Consider the following 23,568-nt stretch of genomic DNA (forward strand, 5'->3'; position numbering starts at 1 on the left):
ATACAAATACAATACAAAACATTTTAGAATAAAGCTCTGTAGATTAACAAGAGCTTGTAGATGTGCTATTTTTCGAAGATATTTGACAAATCTTGACAAAATATTCCCTGGCACATCTTTGCAAATGGAGTTCCGTGTCCAAATTGCGGTTCCTTCTCCTTGGCATGTATGTTAACCACTGGGCTAGGATTATAATGCCACCTCTGTTTTGGATGATGGGAACTGAGATATGGAATTTGTTTTCCAGAGGGTGTGCCTCGGTCGTTAGCTTAGATAACGTCTATTGAGATATTTACTTATAGACTTGAAAAACCTGTTACATTTTCGGACCTTTACATACCGTAGTACATATACATGTAGTAAACGCTCTAGTCAGAGCAGAGAGGAGAGTAGCTTTCTGGTTGTTGGTTAGGAATAGGCTATCAGACAGTGGTGGAAATTAAGTATACTGTACTTAAGTACAACACATTGTGAGCTTGTAGATCTGCTATTTTCAAAAGATTTGTATACATTTGACAATAATGAGTACTTTCTACTTGGTATAGTTTAAAAGACAAGTACATTTTGAATTACAGACTTTCACTTGTAAGTTGTAATAGACTATAGCTATATTTCAGTATTGATGGAAGTAAAAAAAGATGCCTAGTTTTGGGCTACACTACAGGCTTAGGTAGTCTACCCTTACTAGGCTATACTAACTACCGGGCCCGGCTGTCCTGACCTGAACAAAGGCTGTGGAGGAATGGGCAGCAGCATTCCTGTCCAGGACAGAGCTGATGGGAGGGGCGGGACAGAGAGAGAGGGGTCTGTCTAGTCAGAGAAAGTATCAGCCTGGGGTCCGCTAACGCTAAGCTTCACCGCCACCACATCCTCTCTTTAGAGGTCCACTACTGACTACGCCACTGACTCCACATTGGCCCCAATTCCAAAAGTCTACGAGTGAAAGGGTCAAACCAACCGCCTCCTGGGCAGATGTGCTTTTAACGCGCCATTTGTAGAGAGGAGGACGTGGAGACACCGGTTTAAGGAGGTAGTTTGAGTAAGGAAGGTCTTCTTTTTTAAATTCAATCATCTTTTTTTTCTCCGGTGGTTATACGGTTCTCACATAAATCCAGGAAAATTGCTTGGTGTAGTTGCATAGGGGAGAAGGCTCGAGAGGAGGTAAAGCAGCAGCGGGATATTATGACTGAGAAGCTATCGGCCACGGAAAACATCATATCAGGTAATGCAGGGTCTTACTATTTATAATCGTTTAACTTTGCACTAAATCTCTGTCTGTTACACGCGTGTTTTGGTATGTCGTCATTGGGACGTTTTCGTGATCACTTTATTGGGACGGCGTTGTGTGTTGTGGGCGTCGTTCTGTGACTCATGCACACACATACGCGGTTTACGCACGCACACACAACGAAAGAAGAGTGTAAGTGGAATGATTATTCTTTACTCCCACTATTAAATACCTGTAACCACCTTTCCCATAATCAACAAACACAGCCTGCCTCATGGAACGCAGCGCTTTATTGAAAAGTCTTCGCATTCCAAGGACAGCTGCAGCCTCGCCTAGCTTACCTATAGGCTAGGTCGTGCCTCGATCACGTCGCATTGGCATTGCGCATTACAAGTTAATCGTTGCCTAGGATATATAGGTTATATATATTTATGGAGATCAATCCTTAACGTACCTAACTTTTCCCCCACCCAGTGCGCCCACACATGCTGCATGGGAGGGGAGGGGGTGCATTCAATGCAACGTGCAGTTTTAGTTTGGTCCTCCCTCCATGATAACGGTGCAGAGTTTGGTCACATGGTCCGTGTCCCACGGGAGGAGGTTTGACTCAATGCAGCAAAAGTCTGCGTGCCCCACACTGTAAAACCGTGGGTTGGGTTGTTGTACTCTCGAGTCTCTGGGACGGTACAAAATAAATGGACAAATCTGTTCCATTTGTATCCTCTCCGAGTTAAATTAACACCCAGGATTCGATTGTGCACACCACCACACCATCTTCTCAGGTAACGCAGTGATGATGAGTGCTAATAAAAATATGGATGCATGTAGTCACTATTATTTCATCGTAGCGTAATGATCTATGCGTCTGTGTTTAGAATTAAGATTTGCTTTCTTAACATGAAATCTTTCCCACCCCGTTCTTTTCTTTTAAACGAATCTTCGAGCAGCATCCCTGCATCATTTTCTCACTACCGTCACTGGTAGCTGCATGCTGCTTTTAGCCTGGCATATGCATTGCTCCTCGGTGGAGATGGAGCATAATGGAAGATATTGCAGTCGAGTCCGCCCGCCCGGTACATCTTGTGCTTTTTCGGGGAGGCGTGCTTGCATTCCTAATCGAAAATACTTTCCAGCCTGTCGCATAATATTTAAAGGAGTCCACCCCTCCCCTCCCCTCCAGCCGACTGCGTTGATGCCCCCCGCTGTGAAAGTGTGAAGTTGAGAGACCCCCCCACACACTCTAACGTCAGATAAAGTCACACTTGATGCAGGATGTTAACACAGGCTCGTTATTTGTTGACTTTAGATCCTAAAAGCTCACAGTTGCCAAATGTTCTTGATGGCATGGTGTTATCTTATGCGACAGTGAACTTGATAATTGGCCATTTGTCTATTTAAACATTGGGTTTGGAGATTGTAACACCTATTAGACATGCACATTTCCTCCACACTTATTTAGTTTATTTGTTTGCTCAGCTCCACAAACTCAACAAATCATTGGATTAAGTTCCCAAATGCTCGTCTTTCTTCGCATCCCCACAATAGCACGTTTGAGGTTGCTGATAAAAGGGCCCTTTGTTCATTTCGGGGGCAGCTTTGCGTTCGTGATTGCTGGACCTTCTCAGGGGACACTGATGTGAACACGAATTGAATTGAATTGCTGCTGGCAGATAAGAGTCATAGCTGAATGAAGCCAAATCTCGTTCTTTTAAACTGGATCCAATTGAGTGCATGTAGGCCTGCAGTAGCCTAAGATTTAGACACTCGTAGATGTAGGCCTATTTATCCATTCTAAAATATCAGATTCAGAATTGATAAATACATCTACGAGAGTCTAAATCTTAGGCTAGGCCTGCAGCATTCTGTTTTACTTACTGCGCTTACTATTGCTTAATCTGTACAGTGTTGCTCAAATTCTACTAATTGAGCAAATTTAGAACCTGACCAGTCTACATTCCTTCCTGGAGACGAGATAGAGTGGTTTGATTACCATATAAATTGACTTCAGACAGCACTCCATAAATTCATTATGCTTTAAAGTTTAGAGTGACTCAGGGTTCTGGTCTGGATGTCTCCCTGCTTCAGCTTGACTGTCAGCTGTGATTTATCCATGTTTTCCGTCCTCACTGTGTCACTCCACACAGTCAGTGTTCCCTCCTTGGGTGAAAAAGTGTCATTGCTGCCTTCCAAACAGTCCTGCAGAACGCAAACTAATCAGAAATGCACCATAGAGTTGTTCCGATACTGGTATCGGGCCGATATACCACCCTCAAGTACTCGGAACTGGCCACGATACTCTGACCCGCGCCAAAACATCCAATTGACACTTGGTTGAACTAATACAACGGGAGCAAGTCTGACCCTACAGGCCAACACTGCAGCAAATCGCCAAAAACAGCCGATCTACAAGCATAAATGACAACTGACAAATGTAGGCATGACAATGCAATTAAATTGGAGAAAATAAGTGGTTACTCAACGAAAATAAAAAATACTCGTATCGGTACTCTGTATCGACGAGTACTAAAAATTAAGTACTTGTACTCGTACGTTGTTATCGGGACAACTCTAATGCACCTCGACAACTCTAATTTCAACCAGCATTCAGGCTTGCCTCCCTTGGTCACTGTATTAATGTACAAATTAACTAACACAGCATCATCTTGACATGCTGTACTCATGTCTCCTGTCATGTAAGGTGCAGCAGCTGTCACCCACATCCCATGGTAGATATTACACACGGAAAATTCTGTGCAAAAACAAGCAAATATACAGTATCTTCTCAAATATTATGATAAAACTCAATCTGGGTTGTAGTTGAATCCAGTCTCACTCATTGTGGACACGGACAGAGCAATGCTACGGCTGTGAGCATGCTTGCGACATCGCAGCTTTTTGCCTGGTCAGTGTGGTCACACAGAATGTTCGTCATAGTACTTATCAATATTTGCTGTTCTCCGCTCTGGTCGAGTATATAGATGTTTATATTTCGACATATCTGTCTCTGGGAAATTAGGACAGAGAGAGAGATAGAGAGATGGGAAGTGTGCGTGCGTGCGTGCGTGCGTGCGTGCGTGTGTGTGAGAGAGAGAGAGAGTGAGTGAGAGTCGTGGGAGAGAGGAAGTGTGAGAGAGATTTTATTGCCAATAATCCCATGGCATTTGAAAAACAGTTGTGGAATGATTTTGAGGTTGAGATAAAAGTCAAAGATGTCATTTTACAAACTTTAGTCCACTTTTAACTAATTGTTTTTAGATATGTACAGAGATTTGGTGCATTTATAGATAGATACCACTCACCCATAATATGGTGCAGCACAAAATAAACCACACTCAAATAAATTGCAATGTTTGCATTTGAAAACAGACTCTAGGGGGGATCACCACTGAGGTATCTGGTTACTTCAATCACATTCCTCTCCTAGGAATTCATTATTACTCAGTATTATTGTAAGTCAAGTGCAGTTGTAACTGCAGTTGTACGATCTGACTGTAATGGTTCTGTAGTTAAGTGGATGCGTTTGCTAAAACACATTCACTCTCACCTACAGTTGAATTCCGTCTCTGAAGTGTGGGGGTGGGCAGGAGGTGACAGATGGCATTTTGGTTGGTGAAGACAGTCATGGGGGATGGGTCAACTAAGGTGGAGTCAAGGGGCGATTTAAGGCCGTGGTAATTAGCGTGTCTGTTTGAGGTCTCCCCAAAGACACAGAGAGCTAGTTGACTTTTAGGAATCTTGTGTGTGAATTGTGTCTATGCACGTGCATGCATGTGTGTGCGTGCGACTGTGCGTGACTGCGTGTACAACTCCTTGAAACGTCAGGAAGTTGTCAGTCAATGCAGTAGTGTCTGAGAGGTCAGGCAGTTCAGCCTTTCAAATCCAGGAGACCATGCCTAAATGCAGGTGTGCCCTGTCAATCAAAGGGACCTTTATAATGTTTCACACAGAAGCCAACTACACTATAAAGTGAAAATGTGCCTGTTGCTAGAATATAGAAGGGAAATCACTAGTGTGAAATTGTAAATGCAATTACTAATTATCTACAGTGTATTGTGACATATCAAGTCAACGGTGAACTGTTTATTTGTGTTTTGTGCATTTTAGCTGTATGCCTTCCTTATGTCAATGCTCCCTCCTGATCTGTCAATGAGAGAAATGTCACTTTTGGTGTGTGCATGACGCAGCGTGAGTCTGGAGCTAATCTGCTGGACATAGTGGTGCTCAGGAAGACACTGAATATACATCCAATCCAAATGACAACTATGTTAGCTCTGTGCACTGTCTCTCTGGAGTACTCCTTCATAGGAGATGTTGCTCTTCATATGGGAATGGAAGTGCTTCTGTCGTTTACAGTTTACACACTATTACCATATAATACGGGGGATGCCCTCGTGAATAGTGTATAGTGTCCAGGACTCCAGGCAGAAGTAAACAAGTGAACTGACTCATGTGGAATACTGAAACTATATATCGAGATGGATCTGATTACTTTATTCTACAGACGTTTAATAGTTTCATATATATATGGGTTTTTGTAACATTAATATATGGTATACTCAATGCAATAATGTTGCTTGAACAGATTGCTTCTAGATCTGTTCTTTTTAGAACAAAACTACCGAAGTGAAGTTGCGGGACCTTTTTCCCTTTAGAAAAGTTTGAATCCCTGATTAGCATGTGTTGTTGTTGTTGTTGACATCTGCCTGTTGCTTCGGTGTACAAGGATGTCACTCCCCCCTCCCCCCCAAAATAAAATTGCGTTGATATCTTGTAGATCTGTTCTTTTCAGAAAGAAAGTATGATGAATGAGGCTAAACTTTGATGACATTATGATGGATATGATGAGCTGTTGTTTCAGTTGGATTCACTGACTATAAATAACTTTTACTTCAAGAAAAGCAGGAGAAAGCATGTACGTTTAGCAGCCATGATCAGTCAAATAGCCTATAATATAGGCTATTTGACTGATCATGGCTGCTATTATGGCTTACATTGTTCATTTATATTTGTATAGCTTACTTGTGTCTGATCCCTGGCCTTCATTGAATGTTGCATAGTGGTTTGAGTAGCATTGACTGCTTGCAGACAAAATGACCTAGCTGACACTTTTGCTCTGTTTAGATTGTTTTCTTGGTTGATTTTAGGTGTTTGTGTTAATTTGGTGTAGTTTAATTTAATTAAGCAAATGACCCACAATGGTCCTCAATCAGCATTGCTCTGCATGTGGATAAATGGTGGTGCCTACTAAGACGCTTAGCCATGGGCCCCCGTGATGATTTGGGCCTAAACCTGTAGCGTAGGCCAACTTTCATTGAGCTGCACATCTCTGCCAGACGGAAGGCTGGGGACAGAGATTATGTTTTTCTTTTGCCTATGTCTTTTGGAACTAATCTTGCAACCTGCTGGGCCGATCAGCGTTTAAACTGTTGTGCACCCTGTCATTGTCAGTGGGCCAAGGAAGGACACTCAATCACAACTATTTCAAACCAGCCTCTCGGTGGCGCTATACCAGCCATTTGTCGTAAAATCCCCATTTCACTAAAGCATGACATTTTGAGCTAATGATAATGCTATGCTCCTCATCAGGAAGTCTGTCTGTAGTGCAAATACCTATTGAAAATTACTTAACTTAGGCTATCACTTATCACCGATAGCATGCAGCTAATGCATACTCAAATAGGCATCATCAATACCATTTTTCTAGACTAGAGATTTTGTGGCTTTGGAAAGGCGAGCAAAAGGCCTGCAGTCACTAGTCAGCAGCATTATGTCATGTCTAAGATATTGACTTTGCGGAGGGAAGTGCCGATCTGAGAAGCAGTGGGAGTTGCAGAATGAGGGAGGTGCTGCTCATATGCCATCAGATAGGAGTCGGGAAAGAGGAAAACCTAGCACGCATTAGCAAGACAAAACCAGCTGTCGACAATCTGTGCTCCCAAACACATTCATTCCTCCTGTAAAACTTGTAATGACACATGGTTTTCCTACTGGTGGCTGATTAGAAAGTATTTTAACATTCTCCAAGTGCAAAATATTGTGATTTTGTTTTCACATCTGTTCTGTACCATAAGCCCGGTGTTCTGAGCCATTGTTGTTACCCTCAGTCTTTTCAACAAGAGGGTAATTGGTTCCATGTGTTGCTGTGGTATGTGAACTATGTAAATAAACACAGCATGTTTGCTTGCATGCTCCTAGTGTTTTTTCCCTCCACCAGGGTGTCCCAGTAATGCCCCTCATAAAGTCATCCACATGCAGTGGTGGAAAAAGTACTCACATTTTGTACTTTGAAAATGTACTTGAGCAAAAGTGGAAAGTAGAGTACGCATTATGCAGAATGTTTTCAAATGTTTGAAAATATTTTTTAAATAGCAGTTCTACGACTACAAGCTCACAATGAGTCGCAGCATTATGAGCCTGTAGATCGGCTACTTTCAAATGGCCGAAATGTATAGGGCTGAAGTGGTTACTGTATGTTTTGTAATAATAAAAGTAATAATAAAATTTACAAAGTAACTAGTAACTAAATATGTCAAATATATTTAGTGGAGTAAAAGACAAGTACAATTTGCCTCTGAGAATAGGACTCAGGAGTACAAGTAAAAGTATTGAAAATTGGAAATACTGTGTCTAAAGTACAAATACCTCAATATTATTGTACTTAAGTAACAGTACTTAAGTAAATGTACTTTACTTAATGTTTACTAAATGTTCATTTACAGTTTACACCACTGTGCACATGCCACTACTACTATCTAGAAGCTGTAACATAACAGTTGGATAGAACAAGGAACAGCAACATGGCTTATGCTATGAATTATTAATATGAAGCACATGAATATGATGCACAATGACATCATTGAGGCTTCCATTGTATGTAGCGTCTGTTATCTGCCCACATAATACTAAAAAGTATGACGGTAATCTTTTGTAGGTCATGCTGCGATCTAGGCGGCTCCACTAAATGTTGAATTATTAAAAAAATATCTTAAGTAAAAAAGAAGAACAAGGACAGCACGGCCGTGTGTCTGAAACACAGAGATGCAGTCAAGTTGAGTTAACATTGTATTTTAGATGATTGCAAACTGGAATCATGGACTAGGAATAGCAAGGAGTGGTCACTGGAGACTGGACGTAACCTTTACATAGAGATGAGGTTTGGTCAAAGAAGGCTTTAAAACATGATGCAATGATGTAGTAAATACATCAACAACAATGGTTATCTATTTTTGTCATGTGTGTGTGTGTGGAAGTGACCAGTCTTTTTACGATCGCAGACTATTTAAGTCATGCGGAGCTTTTGTGGTCATCAGCCTATCCAACGTAGAGTAGACAGACAGGAAGGAAGGCCATTGTTCAGCAGAGAGATTTAAGGCATTTCCTCTGTGCGTGACCAAAAACCTCTGGCCTCTGCTGGAACCTGCCTCACTCTTCATTTCTTTCAAATTACTCTATTCATTGTTCATATATACAAGTCTTTGTTTCTTTGTTGTAAATGGTGCATTCATATAGTGCTTTTTGATACATTTTATATTTAAACATTAAGATGAAAGTCCCCATACAGTGTTGCGCTCGCGATGTTTACAAACAGCACAGACAGACAGACAGACATCGATTGATTGGACAGTTCTGACAGCTTATGTGCATGCTTAAGGTACATCGTAGCCTGTTTTGAGAGAGGCGCTTAAGAACACCTGCAACGTAATAGGGCACCCTTCATAGCAGAGCCTTCGTAAGGACCGTACGTAAGCTCCATGCGCACAGTGTGCAGGTTCTCTTTGAGAAACCCAGCCAATGATTCACTTTCATCAGGTGCTGCTGGGTCTGTCAGTCTTGAGATGGGCCTGAACCAAAAACCTGGGCCTGAACCAAAAGTACAGCCGCTCATACTTGGACTGACTGCAAGACTGTCTGACCGCCCGGTTGTGTTACAACACAACAATAGCTGAACAAATGTCTCAACCATAGACTGTAAAAAATATGGACAAAGCGTTCCCCGGGTCTAACATGAACGTAAAATGAAGCCTGTCAGTCCTTCCTTGTGTACATCGCCATCTTTCTAGATCCGTTTGGGCCCAGCTGGCCATTGGCTGGCCCAGACAACGAGGCGGGACTTCCCCCCTTCTTCTCCGTTGGTTTTTATTTTGACTCGAGTGGGTGGGGGATCCCGTTCATAGACTGTAACGGTAGCCACGCCCCTCAGAACATGCGCAACTTTATGGTCATTCTTTTTATAAATGGGACCATAATTTTCCAAAAAGAATATTATGACATTAGAAATGAGACTTTAAACTAGTGACTGGAAGCAGAAAGTATTCATGACCATGTTTATTAAGGTAATACAGTCTAGGTGAAGTTGGGACTTCTATGGGGCTATGGTTTTTTTTGGGCCCAATGACAGCGCCACAACAGGCCATTATATGAACTTTCAGGAAATCCCGATTTCCTTGTGGCTTCACAAAATATCTGTCTGACTTACCCCCTGGTCTCAACCCTAGGCTGTGACCTCCTGGTGAAGAGAACATCCGATAGAAGGCCTGGGGGATGCTCACTTTCAATCACTTATTAAGAAAGTATTAAGTCTTACAGACAATGTCGTTTTCCACATGCAATATAATCTCTCTCCCTATCTCTCTCTCCCTTACCCCCTCACTCCCTCCGGCCTCCAGCTCTGCGTCACTCCCACCCTCCGTCCATCCCCTTTTCCCTCCATCTCCTCATCTCTCTCTGAGCCCTAGGCCCTTCAGGCTACAGCTCAGGACTAGAGATTTATTTATGTCTGCTCTTCAGAATGTATTCTGTACGCATGTAGATCTATAGATTTATAGATCTGCCAGGCATCTCTTTGGTTGTGCAGACACAAGAACCTCTGTGCTATATTCCGGGAGAAGTAATTATGTGCATTGTGCAACCTGGCTACGGAGGCTTTTCTCCTAAATCGGGTTATGTTGACTTGGCAGTTTTCACGTTTGTCACTCTGCAATCGAACGCTAGTTTGTTTGTATTTGATTAGCTGACTGTACATTCTTGTTCAATGACCAATAACAACTTTCAATCTGGTAGTATCCCTTTTTTTGTCAGAATTCCTCACTTTTTAATTCATAAAAGAAAGAAGAAGAAACAAAACATGCCCTGGCACATTGTGAGTTTGTACATTGTCTCTTTCTGCTATTTTATGTATGACATAGTGTATATTTAGGGTTTACAGTAAGTGGTTAAATACCGGTATACACACAAACACATGCACACACACATGTATAAACGTTTCTCATTTGTTCCAGGTTGCATACAGAGCCGAACCGCAGCACGTCTACTCTACATAGGTAGTACGCTTCTTTCCCCTCCTGGCTTTGCCCAGGGTTTGCTCCCATAGAGTCAATTTACTTGCCTCAAGTTCTGGGTGCCTAACGCAGTGCCCTGCCAGGCATGCCAGCCTCATCCTTCTCTATCTCTCTGACCTTGTCCGTGACCCGTGGTAGGTCTGATGCAGTCCGTCCATGTGACACCTAGTGCCATTCGTAGCATTTTTGTGTAGACTCCATCCAGGGCTTTTACCTGCTGTACTGTGAGGGTCCATGTCTCGGCCCCATACAGCAGTACTGACACCACAGTATGAATGAACAGCCTTAAGGTCTTCTCCCTTATCTGATTTCCACACACTCCTCATCTCATGCTAGGCTTTCCAGGCTAGTGCTCTCCGAACCTTCAGATCCTGTTCAGTTGAGGCAGTCCAGACGCCGAGGTACTTGAAGTCCTCGACTGGCTCGAGCACCGTCCCGTCTGCAGTGGCAATGGTTTTGTTCTCGGTGTTTACTCCCGTTCTGTGAGTTTCTCAGTAGAGGGTCTAAGACAGTTGAGGATCATCCTGTTAGCTTAGTCTTGGTGACTTGTGAGCTCAGACTGATGCCACGGTAGTTGTCCGTCTTGGTGAGGTCACCTGACTTTGGTACTGGAACGATGTTCATTGTGCGCCATAGCTCCGGCTGCTCAAGACACACACAAATATATTAGCTACTCTGAATACTAAAATGACGGCTGTATGCTACTTGTGTGTGCTGTAGTAATTTCCTACCAGACAGTGCCGTTATTGAAGCAAACTGGTATTAATGGTATTAGTGCATCTCACATTCCTCCAGGGATGTAGGTGGGTGACCTGAACAAAGGGTGTGCTTCCTTCAACTTGTATTCTTATGTGAAAGTACTGTGCATTCCATGTAGCATTTGATGTTGCTTTCCATCTGTTTTTAACATTAAATCATACTGAAATACAGTACATGCTTGGAATGTGTGTGTGTGTGTGTGTGTGTGTGTGTGTGTGTGTGTGTGTGTGTGTGTGTGTGTGTGTGTGTGTGTGTGTGTGTGTGTGTGTGTGTGTGTGTGTGTGTGTGTGTGTGTGTGTGTGTGTGTGTGTGTGTGTGTGTGTGTGTGTGTGTGTGTGTGTGTGTGTGTGTGTGTGTGCGCGTGTGCGTGTGCGTGCGCGCGTCAGTCTGTCATACACATGCGCCATGTGTGTGTATCAGGAGGAGTTTATATGCACGTAAAATACCGAACCGTACGTTTCATACCTACATAATATATTAAGCTGCTATGGTAAATTACAAAAAAGGACATTTATGTTGTTTTTTTATCAAAAAAGTATCAAACCGTGACACCAAAATATAAGAACAGATAAGTTTATAAATCATTGCACCCTTAGTATATACTATTATAATAATTCCACAGTTCTTTTTGTGTTTGTATACATCAAACCCGAAACTGTGTGTATGCGACTATGCGTGCGTGTGCATGTGTGCAGACCATGTGGGGAGCACCAAACTCTGTGACCGTTGCAGCTGTTGTCAGGCTGTTGTCAGGCTGCTTCTCTGCACGGTGTCTGGGCTGATGGCCAGTCGGGACGGAGAGAGGTAGAGCGGGGTCTCTCTCCCTCTCGTCTGAGCCGTCTGACTGACTGACCGACCGCTGCGGCATGTCATGAATGGGACCTCAGATGGGAGAAGAAATGGGACGAGTTTGAAAAAAGAAAAAGTGTGCCGACCCAAACTCATTTAACTTTCATCCTTATGAATAGGCCTTTGATTTCTGATGCCGTGCATGTGTGCCACTCGCATGCACGGCAGTGAATTTAATGAGGCATCTATTTTGCCTTTGTAAGTGTCAACTGGTACGTCACATTGTATCTGCTCTGATTCCTTTTCCTCTCTATCTTTCACAAAAACAAATCGCTTTTGTTAGCGCTCATAATTAGGGGGAGGGGGGGCTCAAGTCGGAAGGACTGAAACCCATTTTTTGTGCTGGTTTTTCTCCAGACGGTAGAGACATTACATTTTCCACAATGATTGGAAGTTGTGTGTATTACTTGCACAACAAATATGACCCTAATCAGCTTTACAGGTGTGCTATAATTATACATATACGACTCTAACACTGTGACTTAATTTGATTTATATCAATGACGGTGTGTCGACATCACTAATTGTTTAATTAACTATTGAATATGTCCCCAAAATGTCCGGGACAATAGTTCTGTCTGATCATCATGAGACCAATCATTTAGGTTTAATACAGGTGTCGGAAACTGTCAAAGGACTAGAACCCTTGCAGCATGAAATCAGTTGGCTTGAATCACTGCTTTGTCTATCAACTGCTATTAGCCAACAGGAAACGAGAATACGAGATAGTGACAAGTAGGCTACTATTCATTTGCACACAGCATTTAGACACATTTAGAAGTGTGTGTGTGTGTGTGTGTGTGTGTGTGTGTGTGTGTGTGTGTGTGTGTGTGTTTGTGTGTGTGTGTGTGTGCACAATTGTGCATGCGTGCGTGCACACTTTTAAAGAGTCATAACATAAGCCATATTCAGCCATTTTCTGTTACTCCTCCATCCTTCTGGTGTTTTAATCAAGTGCTGAGAGCCTCTAGCTGTCTGGGTCATGCTGGCTTGAAAAGCCACTCATGCTGATGTCATTCCTCCATGGAGCAGTGTAGGGCGTAGGCCTCAGGTTAAAAGCATGGATTGGATTAGCTGCTTTTTTCAGTGCCCATATACTCAGACTGAGTGGGCTGTGGTTGTCATGCTGGGAAAAATTGGGGACCTCTTCATTTATTGGTGTGGACCTTTGAAGCCTGTATTTAGGAGCACTTTATTATTGTCATCCCTGCCAGGCCGGAACAGCGGTGGTGTTTTCGGTCCCGTGTGTCTGTCCATCCGACTTTTTTTCTGTCCGTCTGTGAGCAGTGAATCTCAGGCACTGCTAGACCGATCACGATCAGTATGAAAATGTGAACCTCCACCCCAGGAAGATCTTTGCCAAACACACATTTTGCTACTACCACAGATTTCTTTCCAAAACTCATGCAAATTGGCACACATTATCTCTGTAGTCATGTGAACAACTCAATTGTTCAGATTCCATTCCGACTGGCTGTGATTGGTTTTTAAAAGAAAGTTTAGCATAAAATACCACAAATACAAACATGTCTGCCGTGCAAACTATTCACTCCGCAGCGTCCTTGTGTACTGCTGACAGCTGCACCCCACATCTGACACAGCCCTGGGTAGGTCGCCCGACCTGGTGGGGATCTGCACTCGAAGGAGCGCACTTTTCTAGTTTTTCATGTTTTTTTTTGTCAAGTTAATATCAAAATTGCAATGTTATCCTATGAACAAGCTTTCCGGAGTCAGGATTTTAAAAGTCTAACATTTGCTTTTAAAGACATATCTGAGACCATAACATATTGCTACTTTGAGCACTAATCTTAAAAGAAGAAATAACTGAAAATAGCTCGCCTCTCACTGTGTCACAGGCGCATTTAATCCTGGAGTGTTGTAGGAACTGGAAGTCACTGCTTAAACCGAGGATTTTGATACTGAGATATCAACACAAGTTCAGCAAGGTTTTTCAAAATGATGACAAAATAAATGGCAATAAATAAAATATCTGTGTGGCCGTGTGGAATGGTTCCTGTTACTGCTGTGAACCCTGGCAGATACTCGGCATATCTTGTCCTTGACTCTGTTGGAGTTGTGTGGGGGAGACATAACCCTTGACACCTTCTGCTTCCTGTCAGAATGTGCAGAACACCCTGGACAGCAGTGTTGCCAATTGCCATTGACACAATTTCTGTAAAGTTGCTGTAAATATTCGTAGTTGCGGCCAGGTCGCGGTTGTTTGTTTGAGCTTGTTTCTAAAGAGTAGTTGCTTATTTGGGCTTGTTTCCTTATATTGTTTAAACCAGTGGTTCTCAAGCATTTTCATGTCAAGAACCCCCAATTTAATTATGTAGTCGCTTCTTTTGGGCTTTTTTGTAGGCCTGCCCTGGTTGCTTATCTCTCTTACAAAATCTGGCAACACTACTGGACAGGCCTGGGAAGGATGTGCTGCCTATTATTATCAAGTGCATTGACAATATGATATGATTATTGTATGTTTCTTTTGAATTGAAATAGAATGACCTACAACCATTATCATCTTGTACTAATACTAACAAGATGAGTAAGGTTATGTTGCTGCCAGTAATCTGACAGTCTAAATGCACTTTGCTTCAATTATGCATTTATACAAGAAGTAATGAATAGCTTGTACATGTGTTTTGACAGTAACTGATAGATTACAGTTGCTTGTCTGTAACCAATCTACCATAATAACAATAACAAGTAATTCCCAACCATAACTCGCTGGGCCACACCCGTCTCTAGCCTAGAGGGAGAGGGATGTGTGTGTAGGGGACACTGATGTGTGCAGTCCCACTGTCAAGAAGTACAGTGTATCCTGGGTATACTATAAAAACTATTAACTGCTTTGGTTTTAGAACTTAACAAGCTTTTGATTCTTTGGATGCAATACACAAGTCTAATTCCAATAGATTTAATTATAATTCAAACATTAGACAGTAGGCATATGCAAAGAAAATGAGAATTTGTGGAGTATGTGATGATACATATACTGCTATAGAGTGCCAAAGTCCTGACGTCACTCGCTCATCCCCTGGTTCACGGAAGTAATTTCTCTATGGAGAATAACATGGGGTCATCTTGAAATCGTCTTATAAGCATTGTGGTCCAAAAATAAACAAGCTGTCTCTGCGATATTGTCAGGGAGGTATAGTTTAGTCACTTATATCTGATACCTGATATCTGATATCTGATGTCTGTTTCTAGCAAAAGTGTAACTAATTCTGCAGCAGTAACATTAAGCGTTTTATCTTAGTCAGTTGATTCTTCATATCCATATGAGTGAAACGGCCGGGATGACATGTTCATTTTTCAAACACAGTTCTTATATGAGGCGATCTAAAATCCCCCTATGGGGATTACAATGCAAATAAAAAGTACGGTACATGAACCTATGTACTTGCGCCCTCTACCAACATTGACATCAGACTTCGGTGCTCTATATGAGCGGAAAGCAAATACCGGTACACATTATTTCGGTTGTGAGATTTTATTTTGCTTCAATCGATGAACACAAATTTCCCCCTGAATAACAAATGAATGGATCAGTGTTGGAACACATGACTAGACATGGTTTATATGAGGCACGAGGGCCAAACTAGTGTTAAGTAGACGCTAATTAAGTTAAATGGTGCTAAGTCATTACTAATCAAATAAACAACCTATAACTAGAGTTATATACACTGGGATTTTGCTGTGCAGGACACTTTGCGAAGGTGTCAAAATCTATTAATTACAGCACACAGAAAAAAACCATGATAAATGTACTGTTGTATGTAGACTTATGAACGTACATAGAACAATGTGTCAGTTTTCTCTCCAAGTTAAATTTACACTAGGGCTTTAATAATTAGAAATGTAGGTAAAGGGTTGCACACACCAATAATGCATTTTTAGATGTTTTATTTCTCTACATCACAGGACAGACGTTTCAGCTATCCAGCCTTCATCAGTGTGTCACACACTGGGTATGTCCAGGCATACCCTGAAGAAGGCACTCTGGTGCTGAAACGCTGGTCTTTACCTCTTTTGTTTGTAGTAATATGTACCTGCCACCTTAAGTGTGCATGCACAATGCACTGTGGGTTAACACAATCTCATCATCTTTATTTTTTATTCTAGGAACAAGTAGATTAAAAAGAGACCAATTTACATCAATGCAACATTAAGAATTCTAATCAAAATTTGTATTCCACGCAGGTAAACAAACCAAGCAAATACAATAGAAAGAACAGGCGAGCCAACCCTCAAATAACCACTCAATCCAGACATTATTTACCACAGGAGCAGTCATTTTACTCCTCATACTGATTTGATTTCTATCCCTATTGTTGGAAGTAAAGAAAGTCAAGTTTGCGAGGCTTCTTTTCAGATTGACCATGGGGAAACAGACACGCTGTATAGATGGGGTCTATCCACAGGTGGTCCGTAATTCTGAACTGTAATTGCCTGGCAAAGTGTATTAAGGGTCAGACCACTCATCCACTCCGTAGGGGTGGACGAGAGAAAAGGTTGAGTGAGGCAGAAAAACAGGACAGATAACATGACGTCCCGTTGTGAGACAATCCTCCCAGACACACAGAGAAAGAACTATTATTGTGTGTGCTGAAAAGGAAAATGCCTTTGACTGAGGCTTTTAAGGCAAACTAATGAAGATGATAGTGGAAGATGGAGAGACAGACTTTTAATTCACTTGACATGTCATAATGGTGTCTTTTTTGTTGTTAATAATTGTGTCTTTTAAAAGCAGGTGCAATGGGCAATTTCTTCTGTTTGAATGGTTTGGAAATTGTTAGGAAGCCGGACAGCCGGATAGTTAGATAAAAATGTGGAATCACAGAGAAAGTGTTGGTGGTTCTCAAGGTGGGATCCAGGGACCATCTGGGTTCATTGGGGGGGTTCCAAATAGACCCTTACAGGTCTGTAACTGAGAGTACACAAATGTATACTCTGTACATTTGTACATTTGAGTTATGGAGGTCCTTGAAATTAAAAGGTTTGAGAATCACTGATCTGCATCATCTCTATTATTTATTACCAGGTTCTTAATTTGTGTGTGTGTGTGTGTGTGTGTGTGTGTGTGTGTGTGTGTGTGTGTGTGTGTGTGTGTGTGTGTGTGTGTGTGTGTGTGTGTGTGTGTGTGTGTGTGTGTGTGTGTGTGTGTGTGTGTGTGTGTGTGTGTGTGTGTGTGTGTGTGTGTGTGTGTGTGTGTGTGTGTGTGTGTGTGTGTGTGTGTGTGTGTGTGTGTGTGTGTGTGTGTGTGTGTGTGTGTGTGTGTGTGCGCGTGCGCGTATGTGTGTGTTTATCTATCTAGATGCAATGGCAACTCCCTCTCCAGCCAAGAGCATGGGTGACCCTGGGATCACACCACTGTCTCCCTCACACATCCAGGTGAGATAAAACGTATTCACTTGTTCCTTTTTCCTCCTGTCTGGAGCCTTTGGCAAAGATGTGCCAAAAAACCTGTAAAAAGTTATAAATTGAACGGACAATGAAATATACCACGACGGATCATGGTACAGCATGTTGTCACTATGTCACACAACCCCATGATAGTGTTTTCATAGTAACTTCATAGCCTGGGGTGAGCTGTAGGTTTTATATTTAATATATATTTTATAATATTTATATTGCTGTAGGTTACCCAAATATGGCAATATGAAAATTATAACAATAAGTAATTTTCAATTCACCAATTAATTACAAGCGTTTTTCATTCACATTGAATGCTGTCATGTTGTCATTGATTATTATTCGTACATTGTGATGTGTGTGCAATCTATGTTAGTATGTAGTCTAGATTTGTACATCTGTTGGTGCAGCACTCTCACAGTTCAATTAACTCTACGATGCTGTGTATAATATATTGGCAATAAATCAGCATGCAAAGAGAAATTAATCCGCTCATCATTTTTCTTTGTCTTTCCTCAGCAGAATGACACAGATCAAGTTCCATCAGGACCCGCCTTTGTCGTTGTGGTCGCCATTGACTTTGGCACTACGTCCAGTGGCTATGCTTACGCCTTCACTAAGGAGCCTGAGTGCATTCACACCATGAGGTGAGCCAATGCTGCAATGCAGTCTCACTGTGTGAGAGAGAGAGAGAGAGAATGAATGACATTGCATCAATATGGGTGAGAGACAGATACAGATGAAATTCAGTTATATATAGTGTGTAACAGTGTCCATATTTAATAAGATGTTTAGGTGAACGATGAAAGCATGGTTGGTGTAAACTAAGAGTCAATGGTGTACTGCACCCACCGCGCAGCAATTGGTGGGGCGCTTTCCCAACCAACGACCAAGATCCACCATTGGCTCTTTATACCAACCAATGCCATGCTCCACCATTGGCTGCTTTCCCGGCTCGTGAGACTAGTTCACAAGTAACTTAGTTACTTAGTTGACCGGAGTCCCCCAGGGGTCTACACAAGGCCCCCTCTTTTTCCCCTTAATATTTCACAGAAAATAGCTGATCTACAAGCTCTCAACGCGTGTTTGCGTTGTGCCGCTTGAACACATGCAGGCAAACATTCATTGGATGTTTGCCCCAGAATAGGGACGCTAAGGTTCATGCAGTTAAACACTGGCATGCCTGGTTCTGCTGTGAAATGAGCTGGTCTGCAGCGTTGAGACCTTGGGTCTCATGACCCCAGAGGTCATGTCTTCCTCCACTATGTGCCAGGCACCACAGGGGTCAGCAACCACCCACCATACTGTCAAAGCTGACAGGTGTTTCACTTTACTTCATCAAGTGTGAATCCTCAACTCACAGTGGTGGAAGAAGTACTCACATCTTTCATTAAAAGTAGCAATACCCACTAGGTAGAAAGAAAGTAAAAGTCCTATATCCAATTCTTTTACACTTTTTTGAAAATAGCCCCCCCCCCCCCAAAAAAAAAACAGACTTTATGTACGTAAACATAAAGTCTGTTTTTTTTAAGCGCTATCTTACTCAAATATCATCACGAAGGGTCTGCCTATGAGGGCGGATTCTGACAATGCTTTTCAATGGGAATAAAGGGTTACTTTTGTTGTTCTGTTTTTCTTGTATTTTATTTGTATATATATATATTATTATTTTTAATCCGCAAATGTCAACAAACCGCTCGGTTCCCAGTTCGGTGTGGTCCGGTTTTACCTGTGCAATATTCCAGTGTTGATATCAGTAATGTTTTATTTTTTAGGAGAAACGGTTTTCTTTCTTTTCAATAATAATCGACACATTTTGACAACACTGGTGAATGGTGATAAAATGTCAGACATCAATTGGGGAATACTTTTCCTCACATGGGTCATTAACTCTGACCATCAGATAAAAGTTGAGTACGGTATTTTCGCTAATGCTGCTAGTCTTTCAGTGAAAACAGTCTCAGATCCCTCATATTATTATTTAGTTTGGACTGAGCCATTTGCAATCCAAATCCTTACCCAAACAATGGCTTCTTTGGATAAGCTCTCAGAACTGATGGGCAGAGTTTGTTCATGTTGTGGTGGCAAAGGGCCAATGTTGTCTATTCAATAAACGCCTTTGAACCAAGGCTGTTTAAACTCAAAGACATACAATAATACAATACAGTACAATAATAATAATAATATTATAATATCTCAGATTTATACAGCGCTTTTCTAAGTACAGAAAGTAGCTTTACATGGGGAGGGAGAAAACTAAAACATAATCAACTTTATCAGAACAAAAAAAATCACAATAAATACATTCAAATAAATAAATACAGAGTCTATTGTACTATATGTCTTTAGGTTTAAACAGCTTGGTTCAATGTTGTCAGTTGTATATTTATAGACGGCACCGTCAGATTCGTCATTAGAGATATTAGTGAAGAATTGTCTATTGCTCTATTAGAATAAAAGGTTTGGCTCATTTGATAAGACTACACAATGCACTTGTTTGTGGTTTGAGCTCTCCTCTTCAGAAATGTGTCTGAATGAATTAGAGTGAATGGTGTATTTTCATCATAGACCGGGACATCACATTAGCATTCATCAGCTGGCCTCACTGGAAAGGACTACACAATGACTATAGTGACTACACAATGGCACAAATAAAAAAACAACCTGAGTTGCTAATTACTTTGCAGAAAATGGCAACTGTCTCTGCATTCCTTAACTCAAAATGTCCCTAGAAAGAGAGCATCCTCCAAAAAACATTCTCTGTAAGAAAATATATATTCTAGATAGAATACATAGTCAGCCAGATTCTGGTCTAGCTGTTTACTTACTGGTGAGGGGAAAGGAAAGGCATGCATTATTGATGCCCTTGTGCTATTTCGTAGCTTGTTTCACTGCACTGTTCTGTTTATAGACTATTCTAGATTAGGGAGATTCAAGGTCCACTCTCAATTTGAGTGGACCTGGAATCTCCATAATCTCAAATTATGGTAATTGTTCATCTGTCATCATTACAATCAGGACCAATTTACAGTGCAATTTGGTTATTGTTGGATCTAATGATAACGATAAGTAACTATGACGATATAACGACAGCACAACAGTATCTACAACCGCTTCAATAGCACCACCAAACTCAGGTTCAGGGTATGGGCGGGACGGCTGGTGTCTTTAATGATGTTGTGGGCTTTTCTCTTACAGCGTGTGGTGTTGTGGAGACTAGGAGTAGGTAGTGCTGTGCTGATGATTTTAGCTGCTGTTTTAACGGTCCTCTGCAGCCTGTTACAATCCTGAGCAGTCATGTTGCCGTACCACACTGTGATGCAGCCAGTTAAGACACTTTCAATGATGCAACGATAAAAGTTCACTAGTCCCTTTGTACTTTGTACCTTTGTACTACCACATTTTTTAAGGCGCCTCAGAAAGTACAGTCGCTGCTGCGCCTTCTTGAGGATGTACTAAGTGTTGAGTGACCATGTGAATGTGTCTGTGATGTGTATGCACAGGAATTTAAAGTTATCGATTATGTCCACAGATGACCCCTTGATGGAAATGGAGGTGTGGATACCTTTGGTCTACAATGATTTCTTTGGTCTTATTAGTGTTAAGTGAGAGGTTGTTGTCGCACCATAGGGTTAGAATAGGCCCTCTCGTCACCGTTGGTTATTAATCCGATCACTGTAGCAGTGTGGTATCATCCGCAAATTTAATTATGCTTTTATTCCCACATCTGGAGACACAATCAAACGTAAACAAACTGTACAACAGAGGACTGAGGTAGCAGCCTTGGGGGCTATATGAAAATAGGAGAAAATCAAATACTGAAAAAACTGAAAAGGATAATAACCATTATCGCATTGACTAAAAGATCTCCTATCACCATAATCTCCCAAATTGATTAATCTTCACAACAGCAAGTGTCTCTTATTGAGACAACCACCATCAATGCACCTACTGCAAATCCGGCATGCTTGTCTCCCAAGGAACAGAGCAAACCCTAAAAATAGCTGGCCTCCATTTGTACAGAACTATAGTGGTGTTGCACAATTATCCTAGAAACAGAGAAACGCACATCCTATATACCTCATCGTATGAGGAATAGTGAAAATAGCCGATATACAAGCCCACAACACATTGCATTTATACCATTTTAGAACCTTTTTAAATAGTGCAAGAAATCTATTATGAGAATATAGATGAAAAATCACTAGGTTAACCACTTGAACTCCAGCATCCATATTCTGGGGGGAACATTAGGCAGAAATGTAATTTTGGCAAAGAGATTTGGCATAGACAGGAAAAAAAGTAGCCAAATACAGAGCCAACTCTGGTCCAGTTTATTACGTCTAGAGGGTTTAAGTGGTTAATGATGGTGGGTGGGGATGTGCGAATCAGTGTTGATTTTGTCGACTGACGAAAATTATTCGACTATCTTTTTTCACTGATAGGAGGGACTAGAGGATAAGAGATCCAGTAGAACTTTTTCTTTTTGGTTGGGTGTTGCATTCTGAAAATAGCAGATCTAGAAGCTCACAACACGTCCCAGCGTGACGCATTGTGAGCCTGTAGATCGGCTATTTTCAGCATGCAACCAAGTCAAAATCAGGCATTATGACGCCATCAGTGCCCATCAAAATACACACACGACTAAAATCTTATATTTAGTCAACTAAAACTAGATTAAAGGTAAAATATTACAGATGACTAAAATATTTTTTCAAAAGACTACCGGTATGACTAAAACTAAATCAGAATCTGGTGGAATGCGTTGGCCATTGGTTAAACTTGTCTGTCTCTCTTAGGCGCTGGGAAGGAGGAGACCCGGGCGTGTCCAATCAGAAGACTCCTACTACCATCCTGCTCACCCCAGACAGGAAGTTCCACAGCTTTGGCTACGCAGCACGTGACTTCTACCATGACCTGGACCCCTCCGAGTCCAAACAGTGGCTCTACCTGGAAAAGTTCAAAATGAAACTCCACACCACTGCAGTAAGAAAACACACGCACACGTGCGCACACACACGCACACACACACACACACACACACACACACACACACACACACACACACACACACACACACACACACACACACACACACACATACATAGTATAGTATGCACAGTGTACTTGACTTACTTAAGTATATCAAAAACATATGTGGATATCTACAGTGAATACACACACTCCACTGTCATTACTAAGTGACTCTCTCCATGGGCAATATAAAAGTGGCTCACCTGAGTTGATACTGCAACATTCCCAGGTTTCTATCTTCCCTGCCAAGTCAACAGCATTTCTGACAGCAGCAACCGTTGGTTCATTCTACTGTTATTGCACACAATTTACCATTGGCATGCAGCTGGGCTGGATGTGATCTGCACAGGCTATTGGGCTGGATGTGATCTGGACAGGCTATTAGGCTGAATGTGATCTGGACAGGCTATTAGGCTGCGTGTCCACCAAATAAATTTCTTCCGGCCGAAAACGGCGGGCTCTCGCCTAAAAATGTGTCCAAACGCAACACCAGAATTAGTTGAAAAATATTTAATCTCTCGGCAAGCGGATAAGAACGCCACACATGAACGTGCAAAGGGCTATTAGCATCATCCATGTACATAACTGAATATTGTCAGTGGAAAACATTCAAGACTGACTGACTGTGACTGACTGACTCACTGAATGATGTGAATGACCATACATCTTTTAATCCGACTGACTGGCCTTCACACCAACATGGTATTTTGTTCATTTAAATAAACTTTTACTCATTGCATTTTCTTTACTCCAATCAGAATCTGTCCGTCAACACAGACCTTCTGGCAGCCAATGGGAAAAGAGTAAAAGCATTGGATATATTTGCATACGCACTGGCCTTCTTCAAGGAGCAAGCCCTAAAGGTAATACAAACAATAATGTAATAGGTAATGTAACCTTTATAACTGATGACGAAACGGCCCATTTCGATAATAATAATAAAGT

General features: G+C 41.7%; 1 protein-coding gene across 2 annotated transcripts in view; it reads left to right on the forward strand.

Annotated features, from left to right (window-relative positions):
• The first annotated feature begins 952 nt into the window (after nt 1-952).
• hspa12a (heat shock protein 12A) overlaps nt 953-23,568 on the forward strand; it is a 40,970-nt gene continuing 18,354 nt past the window's right edge. Inside the window, exons 1-5 of one of the 2 annotated variants that reach the window (XM_080782827.1) lie at nt 953-1,222; nt 17,492-17,568; nt 18,109-18,236; nt 22,389-22,575; nt 23,382-23,486. In XM_080782827.1, coding sequence (XP_080638953.1) covers nt 1,183-1,222; nt 17,492-17,568; nt 18,109-18,236; nt 22,389-22,575; nt 23,382-23,486 — 537 coding nt within the window. In that variant the 5' untranslated portion in view covers nt 953-1,182. The remainder of the gene's footprint in view (nt 1,223-17,491; nt 17,569-18,108; nt 18,237-22,388; nt 22,576-23,381; nt 23,487-23,568) is intronic. The other variant, XM_080782828.1, reaches the window with a different exon arrangement.

This window comes from Protomyctophum bolini (genome assembly GCF_963924005.1).
Source record: "Protomyctophum bolini genome assembly, chromosome: 14".
Taxonomy (NCBI): Eukaryota; Metazoa; Chordata; class Actinopteri; order Myctophiformes; family Myctophidae; genus Protomyctophum; species Protomyctophum bolini.